Source organism: Diadema setosum, chromosome 16 (genome assembly GCF_964275005.1).
Source record: "Diadema setosum chromosome 16, eeDiaSeto1, whole genome shotgun sequence".
Classification (NCBI taxonomy): domain Eukaryota; kingdom Metazoa; phylum Echinodermata; class Echinoidea; order Diadematoida; family Diadematidae; genus Diadema; species Diadema setosum.
In genome coordinates this window covers 35,119,183-35,137,032 of record NC_092700.1, presented here as the reverse complement: position 1 = coordinate 35,137,032, position 17,850 = coordinate 35,119,183, and the positions used below count along the sequence as shown (strand labels likewise).

The 17,850-nt window shown below is 39.3% G+C and overlaps 1 protein-coding gene and 1 pseudogene across 1 annotated transcript in view; one reads left to right on the top strand and one right to left on the bottom strand.

The window, feature by feature from the left end:
• The window catches only part of LOC140239849 (uncharacterized), an 88,620-nt gene that overhangs the window by 21,076 nt on the left and 49,694 nt on the right, over positions 1 to 17,850 (top strand). Inside the window, exons 2-6 of the mRNA XM_072319672.1 lie at positions 5,656 to 5,928; positions 6,572 to 6,844; positions 10,250 to 10,380; positions 11,291 to 11,427; positions 11,789 to 11,910. Coding sequence (XP_072175773.1) covers positions 5,656 to 5,928; positions 6,572 to 6,844; positions 10,250 to 10,380; positions 11,291 to 11,427; positions 11,789 to 11,910 — 936 coding nt within the window. The remainder of the gene's footprint in view (positions 1 to 5,655; positions 5,929 to 6,571; positions 6,845 to 10,249; positions 10,381 to 11,290; positions 11,428 to 11,788; positions 11,911 to 17,850) is intronic.
• LOC140240173 (uncharacterized) lies at positions 579 to 4,060 on the bottom strand (annotated as a pseudogene).

Below are 17,850 nucleotides of genomic sequence, written 5' to 3'. Positions count from 1 at the left end.
TCTGTACAGGATGCCATTTTCATAGAAGAAAGATGATACTGCACAGTGGTCACTCACCTTTTCTGTTTGTGATTTCCCTAATTCCCTGAGCTTTCGAAGACTGTCATCATCTGCTTGGGCTTGTTTCAACAATGCTGGTGTGACAGTTTCCTCGAGGGGTGTAGGTACCTTCAGCGGACGGAATGGCTTACCCAACTGTTTCTTCTGACCTCTAGTTTCCACGGCTCCAGCCGGGTTAATAGACAAGGTCCAGTTTTGGTCCGGATCGCCTGGTGCTCGTACGCCTTCCAGATTGCCTAGGATCAAATCATACAATGGTGTCTTCATGCATAAAGCTTCGATACTGCCAGTGAAATATGGTGTGTCAACATTGATCATAGCTATAGGTAGCTTCCTTAGTGTGCCATCTATCAGAACACACGTATTTTCCTCACCTGTCAGCTGAGACTTATCAACGAGATCCTCTCTTATCACTGCACTGCTGCACCCACTGTCCCGCAAAACTGTGGCTCGTTTACCTCCCACGGCACCAATCACCACCTGCATCTTTCTCACGACGTTTTCACTACACGCCGCACTCAACATGGGCAGTGAATGTCCACACGGCAATTGCACCCGGCACATGGGCCCTCTGGAGGGATGACGGCGTTACTTACAGTAGGGTCTCCGCTCATCATTCCCTGTAAGTTGTCGTTGGGGTTGAAGGGGGGTGAAGAGTAATACTTACCCGGAAAGGAGTTAGATTCTTCACGGGGCATCTCAGACCACGTACCATGGGCAACCGTCCCTGCGACATTCTTGGGATTTAATCTACAGTCCCTTACATAATGTCCCGGTTTCTTACACACAAAACATGTTGGTGGGGATTGAGTGTTTCCTGGCTTTGGACAGTCTGTAGCGAGGTGACCTGGCCTACCACACAAAAAGCACTGTCGCTGGTTCTGCGTCTGAGGGGGAAACAGTGATCGCGCGTTAGCATTTGTCTTACCTGGAGCCCTCTTCGTCTCTCCAGGTAGCATTCTAGGAGCGTTAGCTCGCGGAGCAGGGGAAAACTTGAAGGTACCGCCCCTCGCCTCCAGATACTGTTCAGCAATAGAAGTAGCTTCATCTAGCGTGCATGGCTGCCGTTCTTTTACAAATAAAGCTAGTTCTCGTGGGCAGCCTTCTACAAATTGTTCCCGAAGGAGTAGATCTTTCAGCCCATCAAACGTGAAGGCAGTCCCTGATAATTCAATCCATCTCTCTAAGTAACTTTCAAGGCGGGTAGCGTATTGATGCCCTGACTCACCATTTTCTGGTCTACAAGTGAGGAATTTTTGACGGAAAGACTCTGCGGTTAACTGGAATCGCTTTAATAGCGCGGCTTTGAGCACCTTATAGTTGTCTGCATCTGCCGCCGACAATCGTGCATACACTTCCAGCGCACTACCAGTTAACAACGCGCTCAGATTTATAGCCCACTGTTGCGACACGGATTGTCGCCCCTACACGGATTGTCGCCTCCTGCTCGGGGCGACAATCCGTGACGGGCGTTGGCGGCACGGATTGTCGCCCCCTACACGGATTGTCGCCCACCCTCGAAGCACATTTTGCTGGGTAATATCGTTCTGGACATAATCATTGAAATACTAACACATAACTTACATGGCTACATCCATGCAAACATGCCATGTAAAAAGTCATGGTGAGGTTTCAAGGAAGTGTGTATGTGCGCGTGCACATGATAATTTAGTGTCCGTTTGTGCGTGTGTGTGTGTGTGTGTGTGATGGAAGAATGTGTTTATTATGTCAGTTTTTTGCGTATGTGTTTTTTAGCTGCGCGTGGGGAAGGATAACTAGTAAGCTGTTGCTGGCATAAACGTTGATATTGATTTTGTCAGCAGCTTTGAATTTGATGAGTTTGTTTGGCAGATTTGTATAATTATGAATTCGGAGTGGAGCTTGCGTGCGGGCAGATGCTGCTTTTCTGCATACGGTCCATTATGTCTTATTTATCAACATTGGGAAATCGTTTCATCAGGAGGGAATGTGGTATCGGTTCGGGTATGCGTCGGTATGTGGGAAGGGGGTTACATTTCGTTATTGCAAAAGTTTGTTACTCTGAAGGCTCATTCGTCCGAAGGCTCATTCGTCCGAAGGCTCATTATTCCGAAGGTTCGTTATTCCGAATTTCATTTTTGGATCAACGAACCTCTAGGTATTATATGGAATTGTGTGTTTCGGATATTAAAATGAAACTTCGGAAAAAACGAAACTTCGGAATAACGGAACCTTCGTGTGTGTGTGTGTGTGTGTGTGTATGTATTTGGGTTGGTGAATGTAGGTGTGGGATTATTTAGGTTTTGTTTAATCAGGGGTTGGTGGGTTGGGGATTGGATTTGAAGAAGGATAGTTATAAATGGTATGACAGATGTTGGTAGGATTTAATATTTAGGATAGATGTAGGCCCTAGATGTGTTTCGGATGGGGAGGGGAGGGGGTGGTCGGGTTTTTTATGACTGATTTCATTCTAGATTCGTGTAATGTATTTGTGTGTTTTTTATGTATATGCCCTTGTAAGTAAGAAGGTGTTACATGATCCAAACCAATGTATTCAAGGAATATAGGTTTGGTAGGGCCCTACATGTCAAAACTTTCTCGTGAAGAATTGTTAGTAGGGTTGGTCTATAATCGAGTTATCTATGTTGAAGTGAGATTTTTTGTGGTATAAATTGACAAATGGATTTGTTTCTGTTTCGAATTGCCATTTGTAACCTTTTTTTCATGTTACACCCAGAATGAGTCGATTTATGAATGATTTGAATGAAATCAATGAATATTAAGGAAAAAGTGTTGAGTTGGTTTATTTGCATTATGAGGATTTGTTTGAGTGTTTGTTGGTGTTTGTTTGTATTACGTATGTATTAGCGGTGTGCAATGGCAGTTCGTTTGTGCTAAAATCAACTAACGATTGACAATTTTTTTACGGCGTGTGGAAAGTATTCGCTCATGCATAAAGCATGCCAAACCTATTCTGGGACAAAGAAAAGTGGTATAGACGTTCTAGTTTATAAGACTGATGGAAGAAAATGACTGCAGTGAAAAATGAACAAAGACAAATAACATTTGGGGAGGGTACTTCCCTCGTATGTATTTTCTCTCGGTCTCTCTCTCGCCTAGCCTGCCTCACCGCTGATATTGGTTCACACACCCATACTATCTTTAGATCAACGCTGGTGTGAATTTTTTAAACACGTGCTCATACACTCTGAAGGCGTTTGTATTGCCACAGTAGCGCCGCTATATTCCACATACACACGTAAGCATACAGGCACACGTATACACACAGACAAACAAACCACTACCACTATGACCACCACACATGTACAGTTTCTACATATTGTATTATTATACTCCAATCACACACACAAACACACATTTACACACACACACACACAAACACACACACACACACAACAAATCATACACATCACATATCATGCAGCTCACAATACACACACACACACACACACACACATACGCATAACTTACCAGTCATACCCATCCCACCAAAGCTTAACACCGGAGGAACCACCCCGAGCCCGGGGCGACAATCCGTGTCGCAACAATTTTTTTGCCAACACGGATTGTCGCCTTCGAGGTCAAAAACTGGGAACTGCACAAGCGTCACGGATTGTCGCCAGGCGACAATCCGTGTAGGGGGCGACAATCCGTGTCGCAACAGCCCACTCTTCTTGGGGCCACTCTTGGCTCCGCGCATACCTTTCATAGCGTTGTAAATAGCATCTAGATCGTCTTTCTCTGCGTGGAATGGTGGCAGCTTAGGGGTCCTAGCCTTCGGCCTGTTCACTTCCGGGTTGGAAGTGGATGCATTTGCGTTTTCTTGAGTTTCTACAATTTTCAACCTTAACTCGGCAGTTGCCTTTTCAGCTCGTTTTATTTCTAATTGTTCTGCTCGCTCGTCTCTCGCTATGTCTTGTTGTTCTTTGACAAACGCTCTTAATTCAGATCCACTAAATCCTAATTTCTCACCAGTTTTCGCGAGCTTGGTTACATCCATTTTGATACTTTATTCGTTGTTTTGTCCTGGTTTGTTTTTTTTTTTTCAAAGTGAAGCCAAGTTACTGTTCCCTCTACGAGAAAGAAAGAAAAAAAAAACGACTCTCGGGTTCTATATCACACCCACGCGACAGTAAATGGCATGCTACACTTTCTCCCGGACAAGCCCCCCCCCCCCCTTCCCCCTACCTCCCCCTCTTTCCCCCCCCCCCCCCACGCCATCAAATGGCAGCCCCCTAGCCCACTTGCCCTGTATGCGCAATATTCTCAATTCCTCCCCCCCCCCCCCTCCACTCACGCCCACGACCGTACGCACCTGTCCTTGGCGCCCACAGCCCTTCCACCCTACTGTGTCCGCCTAGCCCCCGACACTACCCGCCTTGCCCCACTCCCCCACCGCCAGTTGATCATTGGCCTGTTCATCCCAGCGGAATTGCGACACACACTGCGCCAATCTTGCCAAAAAATGGATGCAGGCAGTTGCAACCACACACACACACACACACACACACATACTAACAAACAGGCACACACACACGCACACGCACACGCAGACACTCTCCACCACCCTACTAAACCCCACCTCATGCTCCAATAACCCCATCACTAGCCGCACAACCTCGCTGAGCTGCCCTCCTAGCCCACACACAACACCTCACCCTAGCTAGCAGGCCTAACTCCAACCACCACCACAGTAAGTAACATTCAGCACTTTTTTTCAATTCACGAAGTGTTTAGAACAACCCATAATGTTCCGAATATTCAGTATTGTCACTATGTCTAGTTGCCCACTAGCCCACCCCCTCCTTTATGTTTTTCTCCAGTACCACCATATTGTTCCGGTTCCCCACAACCGGCTGCAAATTGACTGCTGGCATGTAACCGGGCTAAGTGTGCAACTCACACCGTACGTATTTATAGATCTTGTAACCCTGAATGCTGTTCAACACATTATTATACACCCATTCCCGGTTAAGAACGCTACTTATGTGCTCTTTTTGTGTGTACCTATGTTCCGCTTATTCATGCATACACTCCTTAATTTAATTGATATTATGATTTCATTTATTGCCATTATTGTTTACATGGTTGCCTGCTGTGACATACGCGAGGAGTTTCACATTTGTGTTTGTGCGCACACCTCTTGACCATCCATGGTGTGTATGCAGAATTTTAGTCATACGTACATTGTACTTGTAAATGCTTTTGTATGATTGTATATCTGCAAGTTGTATTATGCAAGATTGAGGCATATATACACTCCCACCTATGTAATTATTCCCTGCCGTCTCTGCCTCTTTCACTGTAGTTATCAGTTCCACTATTGTTTTGATCATCATTATTATTTTCTATTTGTATATGATATCCATGTTTTGTATCTTGTCCCAGTCTTGACAAAGGGCAGGAAGCCCGAAAGCTTGAGTAAAATCACTTGTGAGGATTAAGCAACGTCTACCGCCTCTTTACTCTCGTTTATATATATATATATGTATATATATATATATATATATATATATATATATATATATATAGATACTGTATAAATCGATATGGGTACAGATTCATACTTGACTTGCTACTCCACAGACATGACAGACAATACACCTCCAGTTGTGCAATCCGCAAACGCAACGTTGACTGAAGATTGGCCAAACGTCTTTTGGGGCTTACTGCGAACAGAAGATTCTCCCCCATCTGAAGGGCAGTACTACTACTATGATGAACACCCTAATTACAACGGAATAAGCTACGATTACCCAACTTCGTTTACCGGTCACCGTTATAGACCGGGACGCACTAAGGTTACTCTTAGAGCAAGAGACACTTTCGACAACGAAGCAACTTGCGAATTTTACGTCATAAACCAATGTAAGTTAGCTTCCTCTTTGATTTCCTCTGGATATTGTTGTATATTTTACAACATTTATATAGCGCGTTATTACATAAAATGTCTCTAAGCGCTGTATGGTAAATAGTGAGGGGGCATATACATAATTTCAATAGGCAGATAATGTTTAACGGGAGATCGAAACTGTCTGCACATCAACAGGATCAAAATAAGATTTTCTTTGAAGAAGTTACGGTTTTCAGTGTATCATAATATTAAAATGAGGATGCATAGATAATGTCCGAGCGTTTGCTAGCAATAGAAGCTGAAAAAAACCCTCTGCCTTTGGTCAAACAACCTGCTTCGAATGCAAGGGCTATCAGCATGTTTCGGGTATCTCTTCGGTCAAGTCAGCGAAGTATCCTCCGTTAAGGTGTTAGATACACTGGATGAATGCTACTGCTGTCTTTCCTTCTAATCCCACTTGTATTAACTGACAGATTTACATTAAACCTCAAAGTTTCAATGGAAGAAAACACAGAGACGTTAACCTTCATGTACCTATCTGGAAGCCATGATGCAAAATCTGTGCTTTTCTATAGTGATCGTTGTGAAGATTAAAACTTGATATCACGTTTTTTAATTATTCGACCTCTTGTCTAATATCTTTGTCCTCCTCTACAGTAACTGAGCTCCCAGTTGAATGTCCAGATCTGAACGACACAGTCGCTACTAACCCTGGACAGGACACGTTTACTTTTGTGCAAACGTTCGATGCTGGTGATGTCAATAGAATAAGTGGGATTATTTACCTGTGGGTCGGTGAGCCTTATGTCACTATGAACATCGACGGTCAACCTCCCGGTAGTGACGTAGGACTTGGTGTCCATACTGTGACAACTGTTATATCAGATGACGTTTTGAACAAGACCTGCACGTCATACATCATCGTCGCAGGTACGTGTGAGTTCGGCAGTTGCTGAATTTTCATTCTTTTAATCCAATGAATATGCGATTAGATTCATTCAGACCTTATTGATTTAATAGCAAACAGGTTTCAGGTTTGCTATACAAAATGGTTTCATAGTGTACATACAAAATAAGGCTGATCGTTATTAGATTATGACGCTGTCACTTATTTGAGATGATCATCAGAGTTTCGAGAGAAAATCGAACACATGTAAAATTGCTTAGCTCTTTTGCGCAATTTCACCAAAGCGTCACTGCTCTGGTCATTTCACTTGATTTTCTGCAGTGCACATTATCTTCAACATAATGTAAAGCTTGACTACTGGAAATTAATTAATAATAAATTACATATATCAATTCAGCAACAATTCAAGGAAAGAAAGTTTTATTTTAAGAACACATACGAGACCTTGCAGTCATACAAAAACAAACAAAAAAAGAGGTGTTGTCACATGGGCGGACTTAAATGATAGTCAATCACACTCGTGCCATTCAATTTTATATACACTTTATTAAAACAATTTGTGAAGTATTTACAGGACTGAACTCAAGGGGTTGTGACCAACATAAAGTACAAAGCCAAAATTCTGAGTGAGATTAAATTATAACAGCATATATGTTCAACAACTGTGCGAACGGGACCCTGATTTGGTCCGGTTTCACCTGTAATTTTGACTTGACACTTGTTCAAAGTAATTATAACTTCAATACCAAATCACTGTCACTGTCAATATCGCTATCAAACTCCGCACTATTATATCCACATCACTATTACTATCCCTATCGAACGCAACACTATTAGGTTCACACCACCGTAGGCTGGTCCTGAGATGACCATGCAGCCCGCACGCACGACGGTTTACCGCGGTTATAACATTCGTCTGCTACCACACTGCTTCCATTAATAGTAGAGCAGATAAGCCGAAGAATTGTGCAAAATTTGACTAAAAAAGCATGAAACTTTCACCATTGTTAGTACATGCTATAAGATTAATTTTAAGATCGGGAGGTAAGTCTGAATTGACCTCTGATGACCTCCAGAGGTCAATGACCTCAAAATGTAAGAAAATTGATATTTTGCATCATTGGTTAATGATAAACTCAGTAATGATGTACTAAAACTTAATTTTTGTCACAGTGAAATTGTTTTCATGTTCCACAGAGCCCTAACAGATTTCTACCTGTGACCTCTGATGACCTCCAGAGGTCAATGACCTCAAAATGTCAGAAAATTTATATTTTGCATTATTGGTTTAATGATTAACACAATAATGGTGTACTAATACTAATTTTTGTTATAATGGAATTGTCCTCATGTTCTACAGAGCCCTGACAGGTTTCTACTTTTGACCTCTGATGACCTCCAGAGGTCAATGACCTCAAAATGTCAGAAAATTGATATTTTGATGCTTCACTCATAATACTGAAACACAGTGCTAAAAACTTTTTTTTTTAAAGTGGAATTGCCTCAATGTTCCACAGAGCCTTTCAAGTCAGGTTTCTACCTTACCTCTGATGACCTCAAAATATCAGAACATCGATATTTGGTGCAATTGGTTGATGATAATCATGATTAAGATGTCACATTCATTTGTATTACAATTGAATTGTTTTCCTATTCCACAGAGCAAGAGAAATTACGTGTCTCTACCTTTGATCTCTGAGGACTGTGATAGGTCAATGACCTCAAAAAATCAGAATATTGATATTTCATGTATAGTCAATGGTCAATTTATACCCAATGTACAATCATGCACTATGCTATTAGCATTTATGTTATAATAGAAGAATCTTGTCATTCCATGGAACATTGGTCATTACCCTGTGTATTATATCCAACTTTGACCTTTTAGAATATCAGAATTTGTGAAGGCTTACCTGTATTGATGTTTGGCTTCAGTGGTTTAATCGTAAATGCTTAATCATGTACAAATCCGCCTTGACGTTTTGATCAAATTATGTATGCATATTTCACAGAGCATTGGTTTATAGTAACAGGTCTCTGGAATGTGAGAGGTCAATTACTTCAGAAACAAAGCTTAAGTGTCTTGAGTGATGGCAGTGACATCAAAATTTAAATATTGTTTGTATACTGTATATTGTGGGGCATTCGTTACCAGGACAATAACCAAAAAATGCTTCAAACTAATTTGGCTAGCAATTATCGTAAAATGAAAGAAGATTTTTTTTTATTATTATTATTAATTGTTGTTGTTATTAGTATTGATCCTGGCAGCATCAGCAAAGAGTTTACTTGGAAATTCCTCATCGGCACTCTCCTTAAATAAAACCTTAAAAGTGACAAAGTGCATATGTCGGCAGCAGACAACTTTGACTTTTTTTTTTTAAATAACGAATGACTTTCATCGGCATCGTAGAGACAAAAGAAGAAGCAGGAGAAAATTTCCTTTGAACTTGCTTGCATTGCATCATGAACGTGTAAGTGCTTAGACAAAAACCAGTTGAGAAAAGGGAAGAGAGAAATCACCTGTGAGATATTGTGACCCCTCCCAATCTATAACCGTTCACGCATAATGGATCCCCCCCCCATGCTTATGACCAATGACAGTCATTCATTCACAATATTAGTCAGCAAGGGAGAAGTGGGGCATTAGCGATGCACATTGGTTTGCTATTCTTGATGCTAAATAGGGCAGGGCATTGTCAATTACCTAGGCCCCCTTGACCTCGTATCCCATCCCCATCAACACCACTGCTGAAAAAAAAAAATAATAATAAATCCGCGAAACATGCGATAACATCACAATAAATATATCTATGGCATGTGAAATTTCGGTTTCAAAAGGTACTACATCCACTTTCGGTTGCAAAAGGTACTACATCCACAAATATATAAAAATGTTTAATTCATAAAAAATAAATGAATGGACCTAGATTTTCTTAGAGAGTGGTTTTAGTGTTGTATCATCTAGCAGTATAATAGGGGGAAATATCATTCCAGTCTGAGCTTCCTAAATATGATAATTAAAAAAAAAATCACGTTTTTCTCAGAACTTGAAATTATGGATGTAACACCTTTTGAAACCGAACTCTTCATATATATATATATATATATATATATATATATATATATATACCTGTATAGATTTATATAATTATGTATATGACAAGGATAGGTTTTCGAGCTCGGTACATACTTATATTCATCAAGTGTTCATACAAATACTTTTTTAGGTGAACTTTTCAGAAAAAGAGTGAAGTAATGACTATATTATATTGTTCTCAATTGTTTGAAACTTTTTGGCGCAGAGGCTAAATACAATAGAAACCAAAATGCTGCAATGTACATCCCCTCGTGTTCAATTTCCCATGAAGTGGAACTTCATATTTCTGTCCTTTTCTGTTGCACCTTTCCTGGATTATTTTCTGTAGCGGGACCTATTCAGATCAGCTTGAATGTTACATTGACTAAAATCGATGACTCCCCAGCTATTTATACAGATGCTTACAACGACAGCGCGTCAGCCGAATTTACGGCCTTGCAAAAGCGTTGCGAAATAGAGGTGAGTAGCATTTGAACGTGTATAACGATCTGAGATCATATAGCGAATTATTATCATTACTATTTTAGCAAGGTATAGGTTTTCCCGGTCAATTTCGTACTTTATTTTCAGTCCAATTCCTAATTGCTTCATTCAATTTAGCACAATTTAGCCTAGATGGCATGTTCGGTATTTCAATTTTATAATCTTTTCATTCAAATTCATTTTGGAGCATTCAAATTACCATTAAGATCATTCGAATCAGCACTTTTTCAGTTCAAATTCGTAACACAAGCACCATTTCGCAATCCGTTCATTCAGTTTAGCATGATATAGCCACGTGATCACGTATACGTTGCCCTCGTTCATTCGAATTCATTCTTGGGCATCCAATTTCGCATTTACTGCAGTCAATTTAGCAGACACGTTTATGCTTTTATTCCTTTTTTTCATTTTCATTCATCATAGGTATTGTTTGAAAGCATTATAACATTTCATATTTTCGTATTCATTCTTTATTCTGATATCACCTTTGTAACAGCACTTTCAAAATATGTGTATGTGTTTTTAATGTTCGATAGCATTATTTCATTCACAGATACATTAATCATAAATTTGTTTTTACACTAATTGGGAGAAGGAGGTTTCAATTTACATCGTGATTATTCCTTTCATCTGCATGTTTTATTATTTTCATTTGGTGGGTGCTATATTGCGTTAATCATCATTAGGAATAAAGTTCTTGGATCAGCCATCTTATTTCTTGGCGGGCCAGGCATCTTGGGAGGTAGGTCTGAGTGTGGTTAAACCACCGGATGGCCTTCTCTTGTGTTATGGCGTCTGTATTTCGCTGAGCTGCTTGCTGAATGAGGTTGATTCTCCACTCCTGGAGGTTAACCCCAGCTTCTTGTGCTGCCCCTCTGTCTCCTAGCCCCTGCTGCAACTCCGGGCGGGCCAGATCTCTTTTGATGGCTGCCTTGAATGCAGAATGGGCCATCTCCACGCAGTTGAGAAACGGAGAATAGGGAGGAAGACGCTTCAGATGAATCCTCGGGCTCGCATCATCAGGTAGTTCAGCTCTGACGTGAGGACGTGCGTTATCATAGATCAGGTACACATCCTCATTCGGAGGGAAAACATTGTGGCATTCATGAGCGGTGGTAGCCAGGAAAGCCTCGAATGTGTCCCTCGTTACGGTTTCGGATGCAATGGTGTGGTGAACCAGCCCAACCTCACTAGAAACTGCAAAAGTGACATTGCAGTTCCGACCGCGTTGGCCATGTACTACTCGACGTGCAGGGATCCCTCGTGGGGCTCTCCCAAAAGATCGTTTTGTCCAGACGTTGTATCCGGTCTCATCAATGAAAACGCATTGTGCAACGACACCCTCGGTCATGAACCACTGTGCACACTCCACGTGCATGTCTAGGATCCTCGGTAAATTTCTAGCATCAGGAACATCCTCGGCTAGTTTAAAAGTGATGAGCATTCCATCTAGTGCTCTTGAAGTGGTGGAGACAGATACAGGGGGCTTCTGCGGAAAAACTGCCTGTAGATCTCTCTTCATCTGCTCAAGGGTGGCTAAGGGGTTATTGTTCATAATGTGTTGGAGGCGAGCTCTCATTTCGTCATCCGTCTTCACGTTTCGCTCACCTCCCCTTGGCAGCTTATTGCGTCTTCCTGTCCTAAGATAGGTGGCCACAGTTGATCTGGCCGTTGAGCGTTTTATTCCAAGTGTGTCGGCCAGTTCTAGATAATCAAGGTTATTACCCTCAAATGTTTCTATGATTCTTTCCCTGTCTTCTTGAGAGATACGCCTGTATCTGACTTGTGCTGCCATGACTGGACATAAGAAAGCGAAGTGAATCTATGGTACTGGTGCATGTAGTTCTTATAACATGTATGAAAGAAGAGGGGCGTTACAGAACAACAAACTTGAGTTATTTAGGGTCAAAGACACCTTTACTATACTTAACAGTGTGTGGATGAAACAAAAATTCACATTTAAATACGTATAAATTACGGTTCTCACCTTTTCAAAATAGAAATAACATTACGCCAATTTGAATGAACATGTTTGGAATTTGACTGCCCATACGCGAAATTGAATGACCGAAATACCATTTTCCGCCAGTGCTGGCGAATTTGAATGAATGAAGAGCACGTGCCAATTTGAATGCCCGTTTTACGAATTCGAAAGGCACATGTGCGACTTTCGTTGATCGAAATGCTAAATTGAATGAACAAGTTGCAATTTTGAATGACAGAATGTGCAGTGACGAGGATTTTCGCTATATTGAATGAACGTTTTATCAAATGGACTGACAAAAGTGCGAAATTGGCCGGGAAAACCTATATTACTAATTGCTATGACAGCATCTGGTTTTGCAAGCTTCAAAAACATCATAGCACATTTATTCTCGTTTGTCCGTATCAAACCAGCAAAATATAAACGCTACATGCTGATTTTCTAGCAACAGGACGCAGAAAAAACAAACAAACAATTTGGAAAATGGTCAGGGAAAGTCCCACTGTCAGCTAACCGTACATTTCGTAATTTATTCAAATTTAAATCCATTGTCTAAGGCATTGTTGTTCTTCTGAAATCAAAGTTTGAATACTGTACCAGAATGTTCTCATGTAGGGGGTCACGTAATGTGCAATAGCTTTCCCGGTGCAATTAGAAATGATAATAATACACAATAGATACAATAATTCAGAAAAAAAAAACTCCATTCCTTTTAAGATAATCGAAATCCACTCATGCACTGAAAACATATTCTCAAAGACATATGCGTCTACTGGGGATATCTGATAGGAAAGATAACAATTATGATTGTTGTTTTTTTATATTCCTTTGAAGGTGTCTATTATGTTTCCGTTATGTATGAACAAGTACTCAGTGACCATTTATGATTTATAATTTATTATATATCATATATAATTATTTGTTTATTGTTTTCTATCATATCTAAGTTGATTTTTTTCCCTCAATCTGTAACTCTCTGAAAAGCAGCAATACCATATTTATTGTGATTCAAGTTCACCTCTAATTACATTATGACTATATGAATGTCAAGGCGGATGTCGAGGATGTAGAAAAAGATAAGACTTTTCGATTGGAAAGTTGTTGATCATTATTTATGACAATAAGCATTCCTCGATCACTCCGCCATTCCCGACATGCCCGATGGAGAATACGAGGAAAGAGAGATAGGTTATAACTTAAAGTATTGATCTCCAATAATGACAATACATGACTAAATATACCATTAGCGTATGTGATAGAGAGAATGATACAAGTATAACTAGAAAAGCACTCTGAGAGCGCAGACCTCCGCCAAGCAGCTACTTTCCACCGGTGATCTTGCTCTTCCCAAAGATATTTTTTTCCTCTCCACCACTGGGGAAAAGCTCTTTGGGCTCTTCCATAGAGATCAGTGATTTCCAAACTAATAGGTGTAAATGCAGAAAAATCGCTCGATTTCCCAATATAGAAGGCTTTGTTACGTCATAAACCCTCTGCTGCGCGGCACGCCTCGCCCTAGCAATGACAATGACAATGACAATGACAATGAGAATTTTATTTATCTCATGTCACCCATATTGGAGATAACCATGTGAATTATACATTTGAGATTACATATCGACAAAAAAAAACAACAACAAACAAACAAATAAAACAAACAAACAAAAAAAAATAAAAAAAGAATAAATAAATAAAAATAAAAATAAATAATTATGAAAAAGTACACTGAAGGTACATAAATTTACTGGGGAAAAAAAAGAAAGAAAAAAAGTTGTATAATGCTATGCAATTAACCAAATAACCAAATAACTAAATCTGTAACATAACTGTATAAGAAAAAATAATAAAACAATGCAAAAAACAGGGATGGTCCTGGTTGGCACCAGTAAATGATGATACAATGCGGAAAATTGATATTCGAAAATGACAAATCAGACAGGAAATTAACATTATAGTAACAATGTTTACCATAAGTTTTCTATGAGTTCTTGAAAAAAAATCATTATTTTATGACAAAACTTAACTAAATTAGAACGTGTTCTAGGACTGCAGGAGTTAAACATTTGTTCCATTTCAAACGTATTGGGTCTAGTATCAAAATATTTTTTTAGATATAATTGCCTATCGTTGTCGAAAACAGGGCATTCAAATAGGTAATGAAATTCGTCACCTAGTGTATTCATATCACAAAGACCACAGATCCTCATGTTCCTGGGAGTATCTGTGTATCTCCCAGAAACAATTGGTAAGTGATGGTTTGAACACCTAAACCTACAAAGAATAATTCTATCCCTCTTCGGGAGTTCAATCAAATAATTCTCAATATCAGAATTTAGTGATTGTTTGAATATACGATAAGTCTTGGTTTGTGAATTATCAAAGATAGTGGACGACAAATTTTGTTTGTGTATATCAACGAGTCGGCGCTCTACCGATGCTTTGATCCATTCACGACTTGTAGTTTCACACGTGTTCCACAGGTTGTTCATGCCTATATTATTAAGCGTCGTGTGTATTTTCATGAGCCATGGTGAGCGATAGATATTTCGTTCAAAAAGTAATTTCAGTATCAAGTAGATTTTACCAGATAGTTTACTTTGTCCACTATGTACAAGATTGCTCCAAAAGTTTATCATTCTACTTTCAATGTATTTTTCTAATTTCAGCCTTCCTAGCTCGCCTAGAATCATACAATTTACAGTATTTTTTCGAACATGTAATATTTGTTTACAAAATTTCATATGAAATAAAATTATTTCGATATCATTAACGATATCAAACCCCCAAATTTCGCTTCCATAAAGCAAAATTGGTACTACTAATTGATCAAATAATTCTAGAAGAATATCAATAGGCAAACGTAAATGATACGTTTTTGATAAAAGGCCATACATTGCCCTTCTCGCTTGATTGAGTTGTTTGGATTGTGCCTTACGGAACTTATCATTGTAACTAAAGGTGGTGCCAAGATACACGTATTCATCAACAACTTCTACGACATGACCATTAAATCTAAAAATGGGAATGTTCCGTACTTTTCCAGGAGAAAATATGACCAATTTTGTTTTACTCGTGTTCACTTGGAGGTACCATTTTTTACAATATTCTGATAATGCATTGAGAGCATTTTGTAGTTCATTTTCAGAATTAGCAAGGACATTCGTATCGTCAGCATAAAGTAAAGTAAAAAGCTTGAAATAAATATCAAATCCAATATCGTATGCTTCAGAATCAATTTCGTGAGGAAGAAAATCTATCCCTTCGTATTTGTTGCAAATGAAATCTCTAAAGTCATTTAGGAATAGGGAGAATAACATAGGGGATAAATTTTCTCCCTGACGTACTCCAATGTTGCACACAAACAAATTTGATTTTCCAGATCCAGTTAATACACATGATTTAGCCTGCTTGTACATATGATTGATTACTTTAAAGAAATTACCATCAATATTGTGTTCCAACAATTTGCACCAAAGAGAGGATCTGTCAACCAAATCGAATGCCTTCTTATAATCAATAAAAGCACAATACACTCTCTTTTTCTTATGTAAATGTAAATCAATCAATGAGTGAAGTACGAATATGTGGTCTAGGGTAGAATGACCATCACGGAATCCAGCCTGTTCATCACCTAATAATTCATTATCTTCAAGATAAGAGGTCAATCTCTCATTCAAAACAGCGGAAAATAATTTTCCAAAACAGCTTAGTAGAGTAATACCTCTGTAATTATTCGGATCATTGGCATTTCCTTTTTTCTTATAAAGTGGACGAATAAGGCCTATTGTCCATGCCGTTGGGACAATACTACTTTCTAATACAATATTAAATAGTTTGACAATAATTTCCAATAAAGAAGTTGTACTTAGTTTTAAAAATTCATTTAAAATCATATCTTCACCGTGCGCTTTTCCATTTTTTAGACGTTTAATTTGCTTGATAACTTCTTCACTGGCAATGGGACAATTCAAGGCATGGTTGGTTGAGGAAATATTCTCATATTCAGCGTTGATATATCCAGTTAAATTAGTATTCTTAGATTGACTTAAGTCACGAAAATGTTTTTCGAGCGTCTCAGTATCGATTGGAATTGTCTGAGCTTTCGTTCCGCTTGAGGAATTTATAACATCCCAATACGCTTGAGGCTGTTTATTCTTAAGTCCCCTAAGATCATTCAAGAATTTCGTATCAAATTGTTTTTGGGCAGAACGAAGAGTTTTTTTGTAAATTTTCTTGGCTTTTGTGAGTGCATTGCGAATACTGATTGAATTTTCCGATTTAACTTGGTTTTTCAAGCGAAAATATTGAGCACGTTGTTTTGCACAAATTTCATCAAACCATGGTTTTGAATTCCTTTTATTTTTGTAGCTATTCTGTTTGGAATAACGGATTTTGGAGTAAGATTTTATCATACCACTTTTATGGGCTACATCAAGATAAATATCTTTGATGGAATGAGCAATATTATCAACAGAATTTTGGTTAACATTTTGACCCTCCAATCTGTTTACTAGAGCATACACTTTAGTGCGCGTTTGAAAACATCAAAAATGCGCAGCTTGAACTCCGAAGTTCGTTGACCCTTCCTGTCAAAATATCAAAAATCCTTCATAAATTCCCCCAAAATTCTCGGATCACTGCCAAAATTTTAATCGTTTGTTACTTGTTTCATTCTCAACCTTTAACGCAAGTTTCATCCAATCCGTGCAAAACTTTTTGAGTTATTTTGCACAAGGACAAACAAACACACAAACCAACGGTAACGAAAACTGTCACAAGGGGACTTTCCTCTGAATGTGGGGAACAAAAGTCCTCCCTGCGACTGGGATCTTTTCTATTAATCAAAGGTTGACTCTCTCAAAATGCAACAGATTATTAGCAGACCATTCATTCAATCAACTTTTTCGACTTGTGCAATTAATGTGCCTCGAAATAAGTAGCCAATCACACAGTATTCTTACAATAAACAATCAATGATATTTATTATACTGGTTTCAGAGTTGTGATGGTTTACAATAATAACATAAGTACAAACTTGAGTACAGATATCCAATTCCATTTGTTCTTGAGCTTGGTTGCTCTGCTCGGTTGTTATTCTAGAAGCTCCCGTGCTTGGTTGCTCTAGGTGGTCGACGATGCCCTGCCTGAATAGCGGGTCTTCTCCCCTTTCTGATCGTTGGCTTCCCAACTTCGGTCCTTGTCGGAACCCTGAACTGTCGTCCTCGCTGGAACCCTAAACTGTAGCTCTCTCTCTCTCTCTCTGGAACCCTAAACACCATGTTAATTTATTAACATGACACCTCCCTTCTAATTTGTGGTCTTTGGTTATTCCTGATTCTATTCATATACCTTAAACAAAACACATTTATATTCCATCATATTACCACTGAGGAGTGACATAATTTCCATGATAATGTTCCATGTAGTATCAATATCTTTCAAAGTTGAGTAGGGGTGATTAA